General features: G+C 49.2%; 1 protein-coding gene across 7 annotated transcripts in view; it reads right to left on the bottom strand.

Moving 5' to 3' along the window:
- Positions 1–10,183: 10,183 nt before the first annotated feature.
- The window catches only part of PARP6 (poly(ADP-ribose) polymerase family member 6), a 57,356-nt gene continuing 44,771 nt past the window's right edge, over positions 10,184–22,768 (bottom strand). For 2 of the 7 annotated variants that reach the window (XM_053364924.1, XM_053364922.1), the window contains exons 16-23: positions 20,705–20,753; positions 18,542–18,654; positions 17,067–17,139; positions 14,026–14,095; positions 12,942–13,021; positions 12,345–12,408; positions 10,917–11,001; positions 10,184–10,727 (exon numbers count right to left, since the gene is read on the bottom strand). In XM_053364924.1, coding sequence (XP_053220899.1) covers positions 10,625–10,727; positions 10,917–11,001; positions 12,345–12,408; positions 12,942–13,021; positions 14,026–14,095; positions 17,067–17,139; positions 18,542–18,654; positions 20,705–20,753 — 637 coding nt within the window. In that variant the 3' untranslated portion in view covers positions 10,184–10,624. Of the gene's footprint in view, positions 10,728–10,916; positions 11,002–12,344; positions 12,409–12,941; positions 13,022–14,025; positions 14,096–17,066; positions 17,140–18,541; positions 18,655–20,704; positions 20,754–22,768 lie in introns of those variants that run through there. The other 5 variants (XM_053364925.1, XM_053364923.1, XR_008327494.1 and 2 more) reach the window with 3 other exon arrangements.

Genomic DNA, 22,768 nt, shown 5'->3' with positions numbered 1-22,768 from the left:
ATTGGGTTTGTGAAAACAAAATGCAAGCCAGTGACGGTGGAGGGGGATAATCTTTCCGGTTCATCCGAAACGCCTGCTGTTTGTGGATAAAGGCTGCAGAGAAGATGGGAACAGAGGGGAGAAAGGGGAGTACTCTTCTCAAGGCGGGATGGGGGATGGGAGAACCCTTTCCTGCTCCTTTAAATGAGAGGGAATCTTCTCAGCTTAAGAGCCACATTCCAGGGGTGGAGGTAGCCAGAGGCAAAAGTGGGTGGACCAAAAAGAAAGGCAAATTTTACCTTTGCACAGCAAGCTAGTTTCCACATGCATATTCACACACACACACACACACACACACACACACACACACACACCATCCTCCTTCCAGACAAGCAAGAGGCATGATCAGAAGTCAGGGACACACTCCAGCCAGGCACAAACATTCATGGGGCACAAGGAGGGGTGTTGCCTGTGGAAAATCCTGAGGACCAGATAAAGTGGGCTGGGGCTCAAGGCTCTCTATACTTGCTTTAAATCCTCACCAAGAGAGTAAGTAGATGGGGAGAAGGATCATAGAATCGTAGAGGTGGAAGGGGCCCCATGGGATCATCTATTCCAACCCCCTTCAATGCAGGAATCTCAGCTAAAGCATCCATTGCAGATGGCCATCCAATCTCTGCTTAGAAACCTCCAAGGAAGGAGAGTCCACAACCTCCCAAGGGAGTCTGTTCCACCATCAAGAGCTCTCACTGTCAGAAAGTTCCTCCTGGTGATTAGTCAGGATCTCCTTTATTGTAGCTTGAATCCATTGGTTCAGGTCCTGGCACATTGGCGTAGTCCAACATGCATGTATAAGATTACAGTCTTCTTTAGACAGACAAAAGAATGCCGTGGGTGCAGGATCTTGCTGTGCTGCAGTGTTACTCTTGAAGGCCCCTTACAAATCATATCCTTTCGAGGTTCTGCTTGGGCACTCTTGTGCCAACTTAAAGTAAGGAAGACTGCCTCTTTCGACTGCAGCCTGGAGCCTCCATCATCCCTGACTTGGCTCTAGGTGCCAGCTGGCTTCAGCGGTTCTCCCTCTCCTCTCCTCAGCCTGCTCTGGCTCTTGCTGCAGCCGCCATTTTAATCCACAGGCTCCAGCTAGTACTTCTCATCGTAGCCAAATGCCCACCAAGATGGGCGCTCAGCCTTATCCAAGCACCATTTTGTTTTGTTGTTGTTTTTAAAAAGAATCCACAGATTAACAGTCATGGACACTGGGTTCCATGCAGGGTGCAGGACAGAGAAAAGTGTGACTTAGATGTGCAAGAGACAGGATGGAGGGCACACTTTGGCCTCTCCCCATCTAAACTAACCATGTCTACAGGGTCTTTCCCCAAGACCCACTATTCCATTGACTCCAGCTCTCATAGCTCTAACCCTCTCTCCCCCAGCTCCCATAGAGCACAAACAGCCTACAGCAGTGACTGCCGCCTCTAAGGGCTACTTTTTTGCTACCATAGTCTTATTGCTACCTTTGAAGGGATGCATGGGGTGGAAACTGTAGGAGTGTTTCTTATTGCAAAGCTACCTCTGATGCCAAAGCTGGTCTGTCCTGCCCTCCTCCTTTGCCATTCTCCAAAACGCACTAGATACATATCCCATTCATCGTTTCCTGCAAGCAGAAATTCTCACGGCGGGGAGGCTCAAAGAAGATGACTTTGTAGGCTCAGGCCAATGCAAGCCTCCCAAGGGTATATATATGAGCCTGAGATCTCCTTTGTACCCACTGCCTAGTTCTTGGATGTGATGAGTGGGGATTTAAGTTATTTAAATGGGAGAAAATGTGTACCCATTAAAGATTTGTTCTGGACATTATTATTTACGTGGGGTGTCCCTGGTATGGGGGCAACTGTGCGCAATTTGAGCTGGCGCTTTGCTGAAATAAGACGCCATTCATTGTTTCAAAAGGCAATGGGGTTCTGGAACTCAAACACTGAGTCTGCTGGAACTGTTTGCCATATGCAGATTGTGTCCCGTTTGCAAGAGAGGCAGACAGACAGACATAGGAGCAAGCGTGCCTTCCCTTCTCCATTTACTCACTAAAAAGTCTCCTACATTTCTGGGAATATAGGATTTGAACTTCTGGATGAGAGCTCCCAGCACTCCAGAGAAGCCCTTTCTCCAAATTAGGTACTGATGGAAATCTGGCAGCCAGCTCCTGATCCAGAGGTGGGTTGTGTCTGGCTTTTGGACATTTGAGGGGCACAGGGAAAACAATGTTGCAGGCAGGCTTGAGTTCTGGCCCATTCTGTATATATATATATATCTGTCGTGACATGAACATGCCGGACTCCCAAGTCAGCTCTACAAACAGGTTGGAGAGAAGACTCACCTGGCTGAACTGTCACCCATATTAGAATGAGAAAGATGGCAAGTAACAAATGCCTTTCTATCCCGCTGCTCTTAAAAGTTACTGGGAAGTTGTTGAGATGTGGCATTTTCATCTTCCCACTGTCCCCTCCTGGTTCTGCCTAGGCAACAAGAGCCATGGAGGCTAAATAGCATCTTTCACACTCAGGTCCTGCTTGTGGGTTTCTACTAGGCTGTTGGAACAGAATCCTGGACTAGGTGACCTGATCTGATCCAGCAGGGATCTGCTTATGTCCACTGCACCTCAGATAAAACTGATTCTAGCGTGGGACGTACGATGGGTGTTTGAACGATATACATGCACAGACACACTGCCTGGAAGGGGGGAAGGATACTTCCCCACCCTCATGCCTAAGGCATCATAGAAGGGTTATACAGAAGGTGAGTTCGCCCCAGTTGCAACAAGACCAGGAAATGGCTTCATGTTCTCACAATGACTTTGGAAGCCATCACATTCACTTGGGTGGAATGGTTACATAGCTGGGTCACATCTAAGCAATGGAAAACCCATTTCAGTGTAACTTTTCCATGAAGACTAGCTCATATGAGAGTTTCCAATTTAACAGTAATTGCGTGGACTGCAGAATCTACTCCAAGAAGGAAAAGGTCTTTTCCCCAGGCTGAGCCCAATATTTCCATGCATATTCCTTGTTGCAGTGTCTCACCTGATAACCCTGGACCCAGGCATGGGGAGGTGGAAATGGGAAATGGGTGGAAATCTGTTGTGCTCCATTGGGAGGAAATGTGAGGAGGTTTGTGCCCTCCAGATGTTCCTCACAATTTTACTGTGTCTGCTTAACTTTGCCCCAAAATGAGGGTCTTTGGCGCAGGCAGAGATTCCTACGCAGACTCCTTCAGACCTGCCTATCTCACAGTTCTTACAGTGGTGCAGCCACCCGAAAAAGAATCGGGTTGTGCTCTTGCATTCTTACCACATCCTAAAATTGGTGGCTTCAGCAGGGGTGTCACTAGATGCTCAAAAGATTCAGGGCACAGGCTTGTGGCACAAATTTGCGTATGTTGATTCATATGCAAATTTGGGTCTCAAGATGGTGAGTGGGTGGGCTGTTGTTGGCACTGCATTGATGCTGAAGAGGCAGGAGATTTAGAACCCAGAGCAAAAGATACGGGGCTTGGACCCTCTGAGTAACCTCCTGAAAACACCCCTGAACTTTGACAGGAGGCCAGCGACAAAATTGTCCTAGGCACTCCAAAAATGTGACCTGGGTCTAGCAAAAGCCAGGGGAACGAGGCAAGTGGGAAGACTAGTAAGAGGTAAGTAATTATTGCCCAAGGATAAGTGGAGCACATAAAGAGGGTTGAAGGCCCAGTACACCCCCCAGATGAACGCCCAAGGACAAAGGCTGTTGCTGACTCCTACTGATGACTCACCAAAAAGCTAAGATCTAATGAATTCCTTTGCGCTACTATTCTCTTCCCGGTCAGTCTTGGTTTTATGTAGGAAGGCTACCTGCCCAACTAGGGTCTCAGGAGGACAACACTTGCTGGCCTCTGAGCATGTGTCTTTTCCCACCGAGTTCCACTCCTTTGGGGGGAGGCATCTTGCCCCGCCCCACCCCAAATGGACTTTCTGTTTCAGCCATTCCAAAAAGGAACGCTGCCTCCCGGGGTTTGCAGGGGGAGCAGTTTTGGCATTCCAGTGGATTTACGATTCTTTTGACGGATCTTTCTTATGATTTCTTGTAGTATAATAAAGAAAGACAAAATGGACATTGTTATCTCTGTAGCTCTGTAGTTAAATGATATTCTGCTTAGACTGAAATAAAGCACAGTCCAGTGGGAATTTGCCCGGATTGTTCGTGTGTGAGTCTCTTATTGAGAGTTGTTCTCTGAACCTCAAATAAAATAAAGACTACAAAATCAGGGAAAGCATCACTAGGAGATAGTGTAAGGCACCTCCCTATATTCCTAAATACAAATTGGTGCAACTACTTCAGTAATGTTTACACTGACTGGCAGCAGCTACCCAAGGCTTCAGGGAGAAGTCTTTGCCATCTCTACCTGGAGATGCCAGAGTTTGACCCTGGGGCATTCTGCATGTGAAGCAATTGCTGTACCATTGAACCAAAGACCTTCCAACTGTTAGTTCTGCTTCCATCCTTAGGTGAAAGGTACAGTCTTCTTTAACAGATGGAGAACAGGAATGAAGAGTAATTATGTAATCCTATAATGCAGGGATCAGGAATCTGTTGCCCTCCAGATGTTGCTGGGGTCCAACTCCCATCAGCCCCAGGCAACATGGCCAATGGTTGGGGATGCTGGAAGTTGTAGCCCAGCAAAACCTGAAAAGCCAAAGGTTCTACATCCCTGAGATCAACATTAGATGGTGTAAAGGTAAAGGGACCCCTGACCATTAGGTCCAGTCGTGGCCGACTCTGGGGTTGCAGCGCTCATCTTGCTTTATTGGCTGAGGGAGCTGGCGTACAGCTTCTGGGTCATGTGGCTAGCATGACTAAGCCGCTTCTGGTGAACCAGAGCAGCGCATGGAAACGCCGTTCACCTTCCCGCCAGAGTGGTACCTATTTATCTACTTGCACTTTGACGTGCTTTCGAACTGCTAGGTTGGCAGGAGATTAGATGGTGTATTAGCTATTAAAAAGTCTACAGAAGCCAACCTAGGTAACTTTACTTAGGCATGGGAGTAAACGTTCTCACAGAGAACACATTTCAGAGTAATCCTTTGGGAAAACACAGGGCTGGCGCACCCATGAGGTGTGCTGAGGTAGTGGCCTCCAGCAGGATAAGCCTAGGTACCCTGCCCATTCAGCTGCCTCTGTCACCAACAGAAAAGCGAGGCAGCAGCAGTTTCCAGAGAGATCTCACTGAACCCTTGCAAGGTATCGCTGAAATCTCCCCAGTATCTTGTGCACTCCACAAGATATTGTGAGGTCTTGCCAGAACCCACCACCAACGCTGCCTCTTCGTGGGCTCTGCCATGCAACCCAGGTAAGGGTGGTCTTTGGTGAGGGTTTCCGCCAACTCCTATGGTTGCTATTAAAAATGTGTCCCCAAAGGGTTGTTCCAAAATGTGTCAGGCCTGAAATAAATATTTCTTCAGGCACCTGGAGTTCCTTGCTCTTCACCCCACTCCCAATTGTAACCCCCTATTAAAGCTGCCGTTAACTAGAGCTCTAGAATCCTCACCCTGATCTTCTATTCCGCTGGGCAAAATGATGCCACAAACCCTCCAAATAGCCACATTTGTAGTTCCAGCATCTCTAAAATTGCCACGATTCATTGCCAGTCCCTGGAATCCAATGTTGAGGCAGCAGCTTGTAGGACTGAAGCGTTAATTGCCCTGGTGATGACACAACAGGTCCCTTTGCACCCGTGTACAGATCCATGTGTGGTACTGCTTGGCATGTAAACTGCTAGCCTGAGCACTATTAATGTGATCAGATAAAGGAGCAGACAGGGCTCCTTTAATACTTGTGTAGAAGAGGACGTTTCAGCAAGAGCAATGTTGCAGATGCAGAAGAGAAGGCCCCACTGCATTTGATCAGGCTAACCCCTAGTCATTGAGCCATTTGGGGGAAGGGCCATAGCTCAATGGCAGAGCATGTGTCTTGCACATGAAAGGTCCTGGGTTCAATCCCCAGCATCTCCAGGTAGGGCTGGGGGAATCGCCTGCCTCAAACCCGAGGCAGTTGCTGCCAGTCAGTGTAGGTGAACCAGATGGACCATTGGTCTGACTCAGGATATGGCAGCTCCCAACATTCATGAATCAAATACAGTTTTGCACAAGAGGAATCTTGATGTGCTTACTGACAACTGGGGGCACAAGGGTATTTTTTAATCCCCTTTTCACCCACTGGCGCTGTGAAGCCTTCACAAACCACAGAAGTAAGACATGGGGATTAAGTCTTCCTGATTATAATGCTAGCACTTTTATTCCACTTTCTAATGTACTCCTGCACGGCATTGCCAGTTGCATTATGAAATGGTGGCTTTTTTATTCGACATGCCACCATGCCATGCTAAATTTTGTGCGGCAGGAAAATACCGAATGCTAGAATACCGCCCCAAATTTCATCACATGAAATTACAGTGCCAAACTCCCACAATTTTCTTGGTTAATGGGGTTGCAAACAGATTTTGTGGTTGTTGGGGTTTTTTTGGGGGGGAGCAAATAACCTGGAAAAGATTATAAACTGCTCGATTCTGCTAGTTTTTCAGAAGTGGCTAGAACGCCATGTGAAAGATCATGTAAAATATGGAAGTTATCAGGTAAGGAAATGCTGGGGGAGAATCTTAGTAGTGCGGCAATAAAACTACAAGCATGTTTGCAAAGCTAATTAGGGTCGAGTACGGTTTCAGATTGGATGGGGGACTGAGTGTTGAGATTCCTGCATTGCAGAGGGATGGACTAGATGAACCTGAGAGTCCCTTCAAACTCCTCAATTCTATGATTGTCTGAAGGCAGCCTCAGTCTTGGGACTCTGCTTTGCTTCAGTAGATCATCGGAAGTCAGACCACTGGTCCATGCAAGTCGGTATTGTCTCTGCATTGACTGGCAGGGGCGCTTCTGGGTTTCAGATGCCAGGGATCGAGTCTGCAAATCTTGTGATCTACTGCTGAGCTGCTACAGTCCATGTGGACCTGTAACTTGAGTCATGCCATCATACATCCTTCGCCTGAGCACATATGCTTCGCCATGTCCTTCAAGCGAATCCATCCCAGATAGAGACTGGCAGCCGTTTATGAATGGTGCAGACTTAAAGGTTTGCAGATAAGATTGCATTTGGGTTCCTTATCCACCCCCTGGAGGTTTGAGAGCTGTTGTCCCACACACGCTGAGAGTGTGCAGGTAAACAGATGGCACAGTGTACCTGTGAGTCTCTCTCTCTCTCTCTCTCTCTCACACACACACACACACACAAACACACACACACACACACACACACACAAATAGCCTTGTTGGGGGCAGAGGAGAGATGAAGGAGACACACAGGCTGCATCCACACTAAAAATTGAAAGCAGTGTGGTTGTCACTTTCCCCCAAGGAATCCTGGGAGCCAAGGGTGCTGGGAGTTGTAAGGAGATCCCTGTTACCTGCCCACAGCTCCAATTCACAGAGTTCCCTGGGAAGGGGAGGTCGATTGTAAAATCAGTCTGGGAATTATAGCTCCATGGAGGGAACAGCTCTCAGAGCCTAACAGCTCTCAGAGCCCTTAACATAATGTAGTTCCGGGATTCTTTGTGGAAAGCCATGACTGTTGAAGGGGCAGAAGAGCAAGCCTGCAGGATCAAACCAAGGGCTCGTCTGGTCCAGCATCCTGTTGTCCAACCAGATGCCCGTGGGACGCCTCAAAGCAAAACCTGAACATAACAGCTCTCTCCTCACCTGCAGTGGGTGCAGATCGCAGCCATCATGGTTAGCAGTCATTTATTTAAATGTATACAATGGTACCTTGGGTTAAGAACTTAATTCGTTCCGGAGGTCCGTTCTGAACCTGAAACTGCTCTTAACCTGAAGCACCACTTTAGCTAATGGGGCCTCTTGCTGCCGCTGCACCACCACCATGCAATTTCTGTTCTCATCCTGAAGCAAAGTTCTTAACCCGAGGCACTACTTCTGGGTTAGCGGAGTCTGTAACCTGAAGCATCTGTAACCCGAGGTACCACTGCACACCGCTTGATTGTAAAAAAGAAACCCAACAAACCCACACACCTCAAACTGGTTTACAAAAAGCCAATTAATAGTCTTTGCCGCCATCCAAATTGGTGGCCGTCCTTGCCTCTTGTGGGAGGGAGTTCCATAGTTTAACTATGCACTGTGTGAAGAAGTTTGTTTGGTTTTTTGTCTGCCCCAAATCTTCCAACATTCATTGGATGCCAGGGAGTTCTAGTGTTACAGAATAACAACCTTTCTCTCTCTACTTTCCCCACACCGTGAATGATTTCGTATGCTTCCATCACATCACAGATTATTTGCCTGTTCTCTAAACTAAAAAGTTCCAAACGCTGTAACCTTCCTTATAGGGGAGTCGCTCCGTCCTCACTGTGATGGGATTCACTTGCCCTTTCAACATATGCCATGGATATAATGCAGGTGTCTAAAAGCACCCCAGGAAAGCTGCCTGACGCTGGGCCCATCAAAATATTTCTCCATCTATCCAGAAGCAGCTCGCTGGCTGAGGTGGAGCCACTATGCTCACTTCCTTGCAGGAGAGTCACCGCTGTTTACTGGAATGGGAAGAGGGAAGGGACAGGGAGATCTGGCGCTCCTGCCAGTGCTTTTGCACCGCATTCACCTTCCCACACCCAGCAGCTAATCTGCTGGGAAACAAGGATTGCAGCTCCACAGCACCCAGAAAAGCACTTTCACATCTAACCCAGTATGATCTACTCTGCGTGCCCCGGGTAATAAACACCCAGCATCTTCAGCAGGCTGCCGGTGGGACCTGCTGGGCCTCCAATATTATCTCCTGAGAGAACAGAGAGAGTGGCCAACTCATCGGGCAGCATCTGCCCTCGTTTCTCACCACCTGCCACTGGGACCTTCTGCAGGCAAGGCATGTGGTCCACCACTGAGCTGCTTTTGAGTGAGACAAGTTCCCCTCTTCACATCTACAGCATCCCCCACTTTAGTATACACTATACAAAGAGGTTGTCTATTTTTCATTCAAACACAATTCAGCTTGGGAGAGCGACGGAGATCTAAAACACTGGGCACTTCAAGGCGGTCGCTGCTCTCAGACGGGATCCAAACTCAGATTGCATAATTGAAATGATGTGGTGCTCTGGAGCAATAAACCCCCTTCCTAATAATAATAATAATAATAATAATAATAATAATAATAATGGGATTTTTTGCAATAGGGACCAGAAAATGCACTTGAAAGTGTGGCCAAACACTTGCTTGATCTTACAACCTCGCCTGTGGACAAATCAGGATGAATGCCTAATGAAAAGGTTGCTAGGAAGAGGCCACTGTCCAACGTATAGACCCAAAGCCACAGTTTTCAGATCTATGCCAGTGGAGGTTAATCCATCTAGGTGAATGGGGCACATCCTCAATTTGCCCTCACCTGCCTGACTTCTTACTTGCAGTCAGTCAGGGGGTGTCACTGCCTGTCAGCTTCCTGCTCCTTTGCCTCACAGTTGCCCTAACAGAACGGAACAGAAAGAAGGATTCATTGGCTCAGTCTGTCATCGGCTCTGGCGCCACCTGCTGTTTGTCTCCCTGCCTTCTGCCCAACCACTTCCAATGGCTGCCAGCACAAGCACAAGTGGGCAGGGACAACACAAATACATCTTATGCTTGGGTTGGTGCCCTTGGCCACTTCCTGACAGACAGTATTTTGTGGGAGGGATTCCATATCACATACCAGAGAAATAGGCCTGAATAATTTAAGTGGATTAAAATACACTGGTACAAGAAAATCTTTTTTTAAAAAAAAGAAAGAAAAGAAAACCCCTGACTTCTTTCAGTTAGGAGAGTGACAGGGAAATGCAGTAAAAAGTGTGAGATAAAAAACTGATTAGTGGGAAGTTGCAGAATCAGGGTGCAAGCAAATCAGGATGAATGCTTCATGTTGTCTTACAACCACCCCGTGAAGGAAGTAGAATGAATATTCATTTTAAAGATAGGGCATCGTCTAACCTGTGTATAAGTTTGGGGCAATGACCACACAAAAAACAGGTCACGTTGAGGTCACAGGTCTGACCTCATGGGCAAAAGGAAATAAAGGAAATGGCACATCGGCTGGGCACACACACAAGTGCCTAAAAACGCACATATACACACAAACAGAGTCTGTGCAGGTGCAATCAGAGCTTCTTTTTTTAAAGAGAATTTTAACAAGCTAAAACCATTTGCGCTCTCTCACTCTCTCCCATTCTCTCTGTCTCTTCTTGTTTGTTTGTTTTTTGCTTGTTTTCATTGTTAAAAATGTTGTCACTGTAAACGTGGGAGCGCAAAGTCAGCCACCCCAACTGTCCTTGGGATTTGGTCCAAGTTTCCCCATTGGAGAGTCTCTCTGTATATTCTAGGTGCAGGCTTCCACCCTTCCAGAGGCGCTCCCGGGGCCTCTGCTGCCCAGAAATGACGCTGGTTGCCCCTTTGCCCCCTCCTGTGGATCCAGGTCTCCATCCAGCCAGGGTTATCATCGCTTCGTTGGCAGCCTCTGACCTCTGGCTCCCTTCTACCCATGGAGGGGCAGGGGCAACATTGGCACAAGCTGAAGGAACAGGGTCCTCCACCCCCTCAATTTGTATAGACCTGAGTGCCAATCACACGCATTATCTCCTTTTGGATTTTGGGGTCCTGAGTATTGATGTTGGCGTCTCCAACTTGGCCGTCTTCATACCTGTGAGGGAAATAGAAACTGCTTCAGAAATTGCCTTCTTCCACCATACCTTTCAAGATGCTCAGGACTATTGCCAATCCCAGTGGGTAAGCTGGCACTGCCCAAGGCTACAGCATTGGCATTACCATCTCCCTATTCTGCAAAATAGAACAGCTTCCCTTTCCCTACCCAGGAAATGTGACCACTCACACGAAGAAAAAGCGGGTGCAGACGTGGTCCGATACTGGACACACCCAGATGTTGCCGTGCTTCTGGAGATCCTTTGACGTGATCACTGCAAATGAGAAAGGCATCAGTCTTCTCATAATCAGAACACAACACACAAGGCCTGCCAATATCACCCACTAACCAGGGTGATCAGGTACTTTGGCGCCATAAACCCTGGATATTGCCTCCCACTGACCCACTTATGCAGTTATGGACAGGGGAGGGAAAGGCAGTCAGTAGCATCAATCCTCTTGCTTGTGACATAGTAGAATGGAGGACCATCCAATGAAACAGATTGTCAAAGGTTTCAGGATAAACCAAAGGAAAATGCATAATTTCACTGATGGAATTCACTGGTAACGGGTACCAGATTAGGTGCCTTCAAGACAAACCTGAGATGGGGTACCCATGGCTCTCCAGATATTGCTGGACTCCAAATCCCATCATCCCTGACTCTTGCCCATGAATCAAACAACATTTGGAAGGCCACAGGGTTCTTCATCCCTTGATTAGAAAAAACAAAACCAATGGAGGATGGCAATATCAACAGCAATTAGCCCTGAAAATTATAAACATGTAGTCTCCAAGCTCAGAGGAGGATGCTTCTGAATAAAAAATGTTGGAGTCAATTATTTCTATTTTGTTCTGCTTTTAATATTCTTTCCTTCCATGGGGCCTTAAGGTTCATGTACATCTGGTGTGAAGAGCCTTCTCTGCACCACGACCCCCAATGTTGCCGAACTGCAACTCCCATCATCCCTCACCATGGGTCATTCTTCCTGAGGCTGATGGGTGTTGTTTTACAACAACATTTCGAGGGCAAAGGTTCCCCTCATCTGATGTATGTGCACATAGATGTGCATTAGAGACAGTCTAGACCCTGAACAACTCTAGCAATTCATACTAACAGAATATTGTCATTCCCAGGAGGCAAAAAAACAGACAGTCTGATTCTTATCCCATACATTGTCATCCATTGTTCCTGCTTGCTATATCACTTCTGACACTTTTCACACACAAAAAATGTTCCTCATTTGTAGAGCAGGAACGAAGAACCTTGTGCTGTCCGGATGTTGCTAGACTCCAGCTCCTATCACCCCTGACTATTGGGCAAGCTCGCATGGGGCTGATGGGAGTTGAAGTCCAGAACAACTGCAGAGAACCAGATTGGGAAATGCTGTTCTAAGGGCATGGAACTGGCTGCTGTTGGAGACAGTCTGCTGGACCTTTGATGTGACCAGGCAAGATGAGCTTCAGGTTTCCCCGGCACACATTCCTTAAACTGGCATTTGTATGGGCATGGTAGCCTGCATTTGGGCTCAGGCAGGAGTCAGGACAGATGTGGAGAGAAAGGAGCTCCAAGAGAGGGAGAGACATTGGCTGACGTGCCTCTCTCGCCCCATCGCTCACCTTCACAAAGTGCGATGCAATTCAGATTGCGACTCTGCAAGAACCTGGACTGGATGGATCGAGTCTGCAAGCAAACCAGAGAGATCTAGAGTTACACAGACCAGAGGTGGGGAAGCTTTTGAAAGCCTAGGGTCACCACATCCTCTCAGGGCAGCCTTCCAGGAGCCACACCCCCCCATCGTGAATGGAGACAGTTGCCAAAGTGGGCAGAGCAAATGGATATGACTTCCACCTTACAACAGATGACATTCCAGTCATGAAAAAGTCAGAGGTTTCTACACACACAAACATACAGGCCATTTCTCTCTTCACCCTCCCAGGCAAGCAAGAGTTGTTACCAGAGTTCAATGACATATTTCAGTCAGGCAAAAGCACTCAAGGGCTTATGAAAAGACTTGTGGCCTAGGGAGAGTCCCAGTGTCCGAACAAAGAGGCCTGGAGGGCTCCGTGGACTAGAGCAGGGGTTCCCAAACTCCTGCCCCTGGACCACCAGTGGTTCGCAATATTCGTTCAAGTGGTTACTCTTTCCCCTGCTCCAAAGCGTATTGTTGAAATAAAGAAAGCTTAGAGTTTAGTGCAAAATACGCAGGTGGTTACCTGGGGGATGGTGTTCATTCGGTTATACCTCTGCACCAGCTCATCCTTGGAGGGCATCCTGTGCTGGCCTTTCCCCATCCCTGCATTGGCAATAAAGAGAGTAAGAACAGCAACCCACAGGGTGCCAGGACCGGCTGCTTGCATGAGCGAGGAATTCTGCCAGTTGCTGGGGCAGTCTGTGCAGGGAGGATGGTGCAAACGAGCCCAGAGACACAAACAATGGCCCATGATCTCCAAAGATGTAGCAATGAGAAGACAGACATTCAGCCCTTATCCAGTGCGGTGTGTGCTGATTGGGAGCAGCTCTCCAGGAGCCTTCATCTGCACAACTTCCCAACGTCCTTTAACTGGAGAATCTGGGAACTGAACCCAGGAACTACGGCATAAGGATCTACCACTGGGCTACAGTCTCAGCTCAACTAGCAAGCTCATCAGCATGTCTCTTCAACAGAAACTCATATCGTCCACTAGGTAAGGGAGAACACAGATAAAGGTTGCCCTGCCTTCTACCTGAGATGGAAGAAATGAAGGTGTGCTACTTAAGTCTTATCACTTTCCTTCTCATGCACACGATACAAAAACACCAAACTTGTCTGACACGATAAGCACCAAAGAAGCCACCTATTCCTATGGCCCGCACCTCTTCCAAGCAATGGAAGGAAATCATTCCTGGGGACAGAGAGAACATCAGGCCTGCTTGCAGCCCATCAGTGCTGTGATGAAGGCACATCAAGGGCTTGTGCCTTCCACTGAGTTTGGGTGCCCAGAGGAGAAACTAGGGAGATCACTATCAAGGTCTACTCTATAACAATCCCAGCTCCAGGCAGCGGTTGGGCCTAGCTGAATCTGAAGACAATGCCTGCAAGGCTACATGAGTCCACAGCCAGGTTGGAAATCGACACACATAGGCAGCCAATCTCACCACCATCACCCTGAGAATTTTAATCTCCCCAGGACCCCAGCATGTGGATGGAGAAACACACACAGCGGGGGTGGGGGGAGCGGCTCTTGGATGCGCGGCAAGCATGTCTGCAGGACGAAGGGGTGCACTGACAGATGGAAGGGGACAAAGAGAGCCGCTTACCTGAATATCCAAAGGAAATACTGGAGATGGGGCTCAAATAGATGCCTTTGCCATAGGCTGCTCCATGCAGCTTGCAGGAAAACACCAATGTGAGCCAAAAATAATTTGGGGGGAAAGTGCGGGCCAGGGAAGGGGGCACGGCACGGTGAGAGCATCAGCAAACCCTGGGGTCTGTCTGTCCTTCCTGAACATTTGGCTTTCCCGTAAGGATGTACAAAGGATCTGCTGGATCAGGCCAAAGGCCCACGTGGCCCAGCATCCTGTTCTCATAGTGGCCAAGCACATGCCCCAACAGGACCTGAGTGCAAGAGCAAGTGTCCCCACTGGAGATTACTATCCACTGGTATTTAGCCTACCTTGGATGGCAGAGGTATTCAACTGTGCCACCAGGGCAGGATTTGGGGGCAGAAAGCAGAGGTGCCACAGACCATCACCCTGTGCAGCAGGACTGGCTTCACACATTTGGAAATAAGTGACACACATTGTTCATCAAAGCGGAGGGTGGGGTGGGCTCCCTTTGCCAGGCAGCTCCATTCAGTAAAGGTAAAGGGACCCCTGACCATTAGGTCCAGTCGTGACCGACTCTGGGGTTGTGGCGCTCATCTCACTTTATTGGCCAAGGGAGCTGGTGTACAGCTTCCAGGTCATGTGGCCAGCATGACTAAGCCGCTTCTGGCGAACCAGAGCAGCGCACGGAAACGTCGTTTACCTTCCCGCCCGAGCGGTACCTATTTATCTACTTGCACTTTGACGTGCTTTCGAACTGCTAGGTTGGCAAGAGCAGGGACCGAGCAATAGGAGCTCACCCTGTCACGGGGATTCAAACCGCCAACCTACTGATCGGGAAGTCCTAGGCTCTGTGGTTTAACCGACAGCGCCACCCGCATCCCTAGCTCCATTCAGAGTCGCCTACTAATCACGGATGTGCATACAAGCCTAACCACAGAAGACTGGTTTCTTTAAGCAGAAGAAGGTATATTTTGCTTTCAAAACAGAGAGGACCAGGACAGGGGGACAGCCCCTGACTCCAGCTGAGATGGGGATCTATTAAGGCCATCTGCTGAGGGGAGCAGGAGGCAGGAGCAGGAGCACCCGATAGCCCCCTGCCAGCACATAGGAGCACTGGGAGCTGCTTAACGCCAAGTCAGACCATTGGTCTATCTAGCCAGCGATGACTCGCGGCAGGTGTAAGGCAGGGGGGCAACACCAGGGGGAGCTAGAACAGGCAGAGCCAAGTCGTCTTCTCCTCCCGGCTGAGTTTGACAAGGGCCACACTGAGACAAACCACCCAGCAGTGCCACCTCCTAGACTGGTAATAGGGCAGCTGGCAGGTAGGGGCTAACCGGGACAGTTGGTGGGGCAGTGCCCCATTTGCCCTCCTGGACCAGTTCCCTGTGCATCTACCTCAATGCTAACTGCACTGACCAGCAGTGGCTCTCCAGAGGTTTCCAATGGCTGACATTCCCAGCCCTACCTGGGGAGGCCAGGGATTGATCCTGCATCCTTTCGCACGCAAAACAGATGCTCTACCACCAAGTTACGGCCCTGCCTCCCCCCACCCCAATCTGATGGCACAACCTCCCAGGAGAGAGGACCCATGTGATACCATTGTTTAACCCTACAGACAGCACCTGGTATTTCCAGATCTATATTATTATGGCAGCAATATCACCCACTTAAACATTTCTGATATTAGAGTGTTGGACTAGGACTGCAGAGAGCCGGGTTCAAATAGCCAAAAAGGTCGCTGAGTGACTTTTGAGCCAATCGTTCTCTCTTAGCCTAACCTACCTCACAGGGCTGTTGTGAGGACCTGTAGGGTAGGGGTGGCCAGAGGGATCATGTATGCCACCTTGAGCTGACTGGAGGAAAGGCAGGATAGGAAAAAAAACTGTTAAAGGCCAGGCTCTGTTATTGCAAATTGCTTTGCAGCTGAAAAGCAGTATACAAATACTGACAAAGAAATGCAGAAGCTGTGGGGCATGGGGTGGTTCTTGGAAGAGCCCCCAGTAGAGATGCAAAGTTGCTGGCCAGTGTTGGATGGCTGGTGTTATGTATTAAGATTAGCTGCAGTTCTCACTCAGGGCCACCAGTATGCAAATGAAGGATTGAGAACTGTCGCTCACTGATTGGTTAGCTAGTTGGAAGTTGTTACTGTTACAAGTTACTTAGTATTATATAAAGCAGCCAGCGAGGCTGCAGTCAGTCTGACTCCAGGAGCAGTTCTAACTGCTGTAATAAAGAGCTGTGAATCTAACAGAGCTGTGTCCTTTGTCCATCTTTCCCACTATTTAAGAGCTGACTCCTCAAAGAAGCAATTCTGGCCTTCAGAGACGCCGTGCTGTTGCTTGTTCCCACGGCCCACAGCAGTGCAAATATGGCAGGATGGCAACGGGGTGCAACCATGCGCTGCCCAACTAACCCCACTGAGTGGCTCAGAGTCTTGGGATCCGCCTGAGCAGTACAGGGAGGGAGGACTGTACCCAAGGTGCGCTATGTCCCCCTTTGGACAGGGGCAGCCCATCTCGTTTCACTGCCAGAAGTGAAAATGGGAAGGCCCTGCCCCTCTGCCAAAGCCCCTGTCCTCCAGGTCATGTGAGATCACATGAAAACTAGCAGAGCCCTCGCAAGATCTCATGGAGAGCATGAGATCTTGCTAGATTTCGGTGGCAGAGGCAGCAGGGCGGGACACCTGCAGGGGTGCTGCCTCTTTGGTTCTGCTGCCCGAGGCGGTTGCCGGAGCCTGCCTCCTGGGTGGGCCAGCCCAGCCCAAGAGGAGGTGGAGCCAGAGGCAATGGCAGGAGGAGCCAACTAATTCTAGTTTTGTCCCCATCCTCCTCCTCGCAGAGTTGTAGAAGGGGGGGGGCACTGAGGCAAAGGAGGAGGAAACTCGCTGTCATGGCCACCTCCGGGACAGATTGTAAGGAAAAAACCAGGCAGGTGGGGGCTGGTTGAGGGATGAGGAAGGTTGGTGGGGTGGCTCCACTGCTTGGGGCTGTTCTAGCTATGGGGAGTAGCAGGGGTCTGTGGAAGTCGCTTACCTGCAGTTTGGTGTAGGATGCATTGACCAGCCCGTTGCGCAGAATGGAGTGCCAGTTCTCAATGTGAGAGCCACTGCGGGGGGAGAGAAATGGTTCAGCTCACCAGCACTTGGCCCTACCCCAGGCCAACACAGACAATAAAAAAAGATTTAAAATGGTAGAACGTTTATTCCATTCCCTAGAGCTTGTGCATCCACAGGAATGTTCCCTGTCTCTGGACACCTTTATATCCAGACCATATCTTTATTTTAAAAAACACTACTCAAATTTGGAGCGGGGGTGGGATAGAAACTCAGCTATGCAAGCAATAAAGGAGTTTGCTATTTTATTCAAGGTGCCTAGGGTTTGTATCCGCACAGTGCTAAGTTAAAAGCCACTGAGCAGAATCCTTGTTCCACTGGCAAAATGTTTTGTATCAGATGAACACTGTTGCCTAAGGGAATGCATAAATAGGTCTCTGGTCACTCTGTTGTACACTAGGCTACGCGGTCTGTTTGACAACAGGTTTCCACAAGTGGACAGGGAAACACTTGCACCAGGGAGAAGGAATGCTGGAGACAGCCCTTAAACTTTGCACACACTTTATCCTCTGCAAATCTGTAATATTTTCACTTTCCCTTCCAAAATGTGGAGTCTGAGCAATTGCACTTGTGCAAACCCCCAGCAAATTTCATGCTGGAAAGCAGCAGAATGAAATCACAGGGTGTCTTTCAGAACAGGTGCAATGGGCAGCAGATAAAGACATTGCCTGGAAGACCATTGTGCAGCTAAGGAGGTCTAGGGCTGGTAAGTACCTGGATGAGAGACCATCTAAGGACCCCAAGGACAGCCCAGAGTCCCTTGTTGAAGAAAAGGATGGATATTCAATATAATCCCAGAGACCCACCTTCCCTAACTTGATGCCCCCCAGGTGATTTTTACAACAACTCTCGTCCCTGACTATTGGCCATGTTGACCGAGGCTGATGGAAGTTGTGGTCTGTCAACATCTGGAAAACACCAGGTTGACAAAGGCCAATAGCAGACTTGTTCTCTTGGGATGAATCTTTATGCGTTCATGTGCAAGAGGGAAATATCTGCAAGTCCAGGGGAACCTCGAGCTTGATACTAAAATTCTTTTATGGCCGAAGCAAAGGGTGAACCCACCCAACCACCCCACCCCGGAGATGAGGCTTTGGGCAGTGGCCACAGAATGCTGAGTATCTGGAGAGAGAAAATGGGAATCTGGGGGTGGGGAAGGAACAGAGTATCCCCAGAAAGGGCCGGCCAGCCACAAACATGCCACACTGCAACTTATTTTTACACTTTCTGCTTAAAAGTGTTATAATTCCCTTTCAGCATATATTATTTTTTAAGGTTCCAGCAGTGATTTGAAGAGAAGCAGCACAAAGGCCAAGAAACGCTATTTCAATGAACGACAAGTTTTTAGCCTGAGGGAAATAAAACAAAACAAAACAGTGGGGTGTCCAAACTTACTGGAAGGCAAAAGTGCTGCCATAGAGCTTCTTGGCTGTTCGGAAGCGGGCTTCCTTGGCAGGGGGGCTGCTCAGGAGGAGGAACTGGTGAGAGGTGTGCATAAATTTCAGCTGCTACCAAGGGAAACAGACCCACAGGAAACGGAGAGGGGCAGCCAGGAGAAGGAATAAAAGCAGAAGGAGAGAGAGAGAGAGAGAGAGAGAGAGAGAGAGAGAGAGGGCCATCATGCAAGGAAGTTTATTCCTCCCCCTCCAGAACCAACTGCCTGCCATTCCCTCTTTTCATTTTAAAATGCCCCATAACTTAGAAAGCTTGCCTTCACATCCTGACTGTCTGCTAATTACACAGGGCACCCAGGCAGTGGTGTATCGTGGGTGGGTGGGGGCACGGGGCACTGGCAGAGGAACGGGGGTGCGGAGGGAGCAGACCACCCCTGGCACCACTATTCCCGTAGGGTGCCATCACGGCAGCCCCCCCCCCCGGACATGTGCCGTGCACAGACACACACAACCCACACACCAGGCGCCACACCCCCACAGGTGGCGCGCCATGCCCCCAGAACTCCCGCCACACCCCTGCAGGCGGTGCACCACGCCCTCATGGGCGGTGTGCCACACCCCTGGGATGCGCACCACACTCCCAGGAGGGGTGCCAGCCATGTCCCCACCTGCTCTCCACCCCTGGTAGCAGAGCATGCAGCTTTGCCACTGCACAGGGCCAGCTCCCCCAGGCGCAAAATTCTTAGGGGCACAACATTTCCGCTCTTCACTTGTCCGAGGTCTCGAAGCAGCTGTGCTGCACCTCAGAAATTGCTTCGGCAGTCCCCACGGCTGGGACAGCAGCCACTAGCCAACGGTGAGGCAGAGGGAATGGGAGCTTGGCTTGTGCATCTAAGCAAGGACCCATAACAGCAGCAGCTGCCAATTAGGCTCAGGGTGGGGACAGAACAAAACTGGGAAGCAATAGGCGGGAAGAATTATAACAGGTGAAGCAGAGCCAGAAGAGACTCACAAGGCGGACCTTCACCACTGATTCATTTTGTGTCTCTCTCATTCTGTCCTCCCCACTTTGCACTTACATAAAACTGGCGGGGGGGGGAGAGCATGGCTGGTGACTGTGGCAGTGACCGTGAGAGCTGAGGCAGCGCTTCTCAAAACTGTCATCCCAAAGAGACGGAAGAGGCTGAGGTGCCCAGTCAGTTAGCACAGGAGCAGTTGCCCCCTCAGCCCCTTTGAAGGGGGGAGGTACTGGACTGGGTGGGAGTTGAGGGGAGAGAGAAGTCACTCAACACCCTCCTTCCCTGGTGAGGGGAGCCAAGTCGGAAAGGGACACTGAGAATCATCTAGTCCAACCCCTGCCAGTGCAAAAATATGCAGCTGTCCCATACAGGGATTGAACCAGCAACCTTGGCATTATTGGCAACCCGCTCTAACCAACTGAGCTATCCTAGAGATTACTGTATTTTTCACTCCATAAGACGCACCTGACCATAAGACACACCTAGTTTTTAGAGGAGGAAAACAAGAAAACAAATATTCTGAACGAAACAGTGGATGTATGATTTTTGTGGTTCATGCTGTGGCCACAGACATGTGATTTGACGGTGAGTTTAGGGTAGCCCAATGCAAAAATCCTGAGGATCCGTGCTTTGTAACCACATTTTTGCACCACTGCAGCCCCATGCAACAGTGGATGTGTGATTGTTTTGGTGCACGCTGTAACCATGGACATGCTATGTGATCTGATGGTGAATTTGGGGTGACCCAATGTAAAAATCCCGAGGAGCCATGGGCTTTTACTTCCCCCCTCCCAGGCAACCTCCTGTATCGTGTCCCTTATCTCCCACCGATCAGCTGCTTCCTTTCAACACTCCCTTCCCTCTTGTTTGCCTTCGTGTCTTTTCCTTAGCTGGAGCAGTTTTTTGCTCCTCCTTTTCTTCTAATTTAGTCTTCCTGTTTCCTCTCCTTGCAAGTTTGCTGTCTTTACCTTCCCTCTCCCAGGCAGCCTCCTTTATTACATTTCCCCTTACTTTTTAGGAAGAAAAAAGTGTGTCTTACGGAGCAAAAAATATGGTGAGTCTTGCATGTGCTCCTGAGCTTTGGCCCCTCCCCACAATGTCACACCTTGTGGATGGGATGGCTGGACGCAGGAGTGCTCACTTACCCTGCTGAGAGGTAGCTTGACGATGTGAGACCTGTTGCTGGAGATTATCCTAGGGAGGACACAGAACCTGTTAGTATGCTGGCAAAAGCATGCTCTGCCATTGGTCAATCCGAAGGCCAGATGAGAAGACCGCAGCCCTTGCCACTGGTGCAGCTTCATGCAATGCGCTCCAGTGGAGCAACCTATCAGCACATCCACATCTGGGGAGGCCCGTGGTGTGATGGCAGTTAGGCAGAAAGACCTCCCAAGAAGGCAGCAACGCGATCTGGTGCTATGAAACCCTTTAGAACTAGGCAATCTCAGGACGGAGATTAGGGGACCACTTTTCATCCCTCCGGACCCCAGAGGTCAAGATTTCCTGAGCTAGAACTCCAAGCAGTCTTGCTTAGGATCTCACAGCCGTTGGGGACCAAAGTCTATTCTCCACTCGCTATCCAATCCTGCATTTCTATGCCTTTTGAAACAGAACGCAAGGCAGTGGTGCCCGCCCTGTGGAACGCCCTCCCATCAGATGTCTAGGAAATAAACAACTATCTGACTTTTGGAAGACATCTGAAGGCAGCCCTGTTTAGGGAAGTTTTTAATATCTGGTGTTTTATTGTATTTTTAATATTTTGTTGGAAGTTGCCCAAAGTGGCTGGGGAAACCCAGCCAGATGGGCGGTCAGTAAATGAATGAATGAATGAATGAATGAATGAATGAATAAATAAATAAATAAATAACGTTATTATTTAAATTGTGCAAACATTTTTTGCTATTATAATTCTGCCTGTGTTCCATTTCAGTTCTGGCCCTTTTTTATTTACTTTTTGAAAAATTGTAATTACAGGAATTGCTTTTTTAAAATTTCAAAAAGTGGGGAGGGATTTCGGAAAGCCAAGTTTTAAAATGTGGTGTAGTTAAAAACAATAGGCTTGCTTTGGATCTCATAGCCACTGGGGATGACAATCTACCAGGAAGCAATGAAGCAGCCTTGTTCCCTGCCAGACCATTGGGTCCATCTAGCTCAATACTGTCTGCACTGTCTGGCAGCAGCTGTCCAGTGTTCCAGGCAAGGGACCCTCCTAGCCCTCCCTGGGGATGCCAGGGATTGAACCTGGGACCCAGCCAATGCACTATGGCTCTTGCCTATTCTCCAGTCACTCAGTGTACCATGTGCTGTTCTTCTTTCCCCTGGCACTGGGCAATATCTGCACAACAATCCCCCATCCTGTTCCCGTCTTCCCGGGGGCAGTCGTTGCAGCCCGGCATGGTGGTGGGGGCAGAGGTGGTTTTAGCGGAGCGTGACCAGTTTGGTCACGCTGGGTGCCAAGCCGAGAGGGCGCCACAGGGGGGCTACGACTATGTTGTAGACTAGGAGGCAAGGGGCAGGAAGGGGCACAGAATTTTGGTGTCGCGTAGGGCACAGCTGAAACTTGAGACCCCAGGGTCTGCCACTGGTGGGGGAAAGGGCAGAAATAATAATAATAATATAATAATAATTTATTATTTATACCCCGCCCATCTGGCTGGGCTTCCCCAGCCACTCTGGGTGGCTTCCAACAAAATATTAAAATATTACCAATACAGTGGTACCTCAGGTTACATATGCTTCAGGTTACATACGCTTCAGGTTACAGACTCCGCTAACCCAGAAATAGTGCTTCAGGTTAAGAACTTTGCTTCAGAATGAGAACAGAAATCGTGCTCCGGTGGCGCGGTGGCAGCAGGAGGCCCCATTAACTAAAGCGGTGCTTCAGGTTAAGAACAGTTTCAGGTTAAGAATGGACCTCCGGAACAAATTAAGTACTTAACCACTGTACAGTAATGCATCAAACATTAAAAGCTTCCCTAAACAGGGCTGCCTTCAGATGTCTTCAGGAAACATCAGGAATCTCCTACCCTGGCCAAGGAGCTTTGCACGTTCCAGGTGGAGTTGAAACTCCATCAGCTTTCTTGCTGGGCTCCTAGGAGGCAGGGCTTCTGAGGCAGACCAGAGAGAAGACTTTGGCAGCCTGGTCTGCTCCGGGAGCACAAAAGCAGCACCCGCCCAGCCTTCTCCACTGCAGTCCGTAGTAGATACAT

Source organism: Podarcis raffonei, chromosome 14 (genome assembly GCF_027172205.1).
Source record: "Podarcis raffonei isolate rPodRaf1 chromosome 14, rPodRaf1.pri, whole genome shotgun sequence".
NCBI lineage: Eukaryota > Metazoa > Chordata > Lepidosauria > Squamata > Lacertidae > Podarcis > Podarcis raffonei.
The sequence above is the reverse complement of the archived record's forward strand: the minus strand, read 5'-3'. Positions and strand labels throughout refer to the sequence as shown.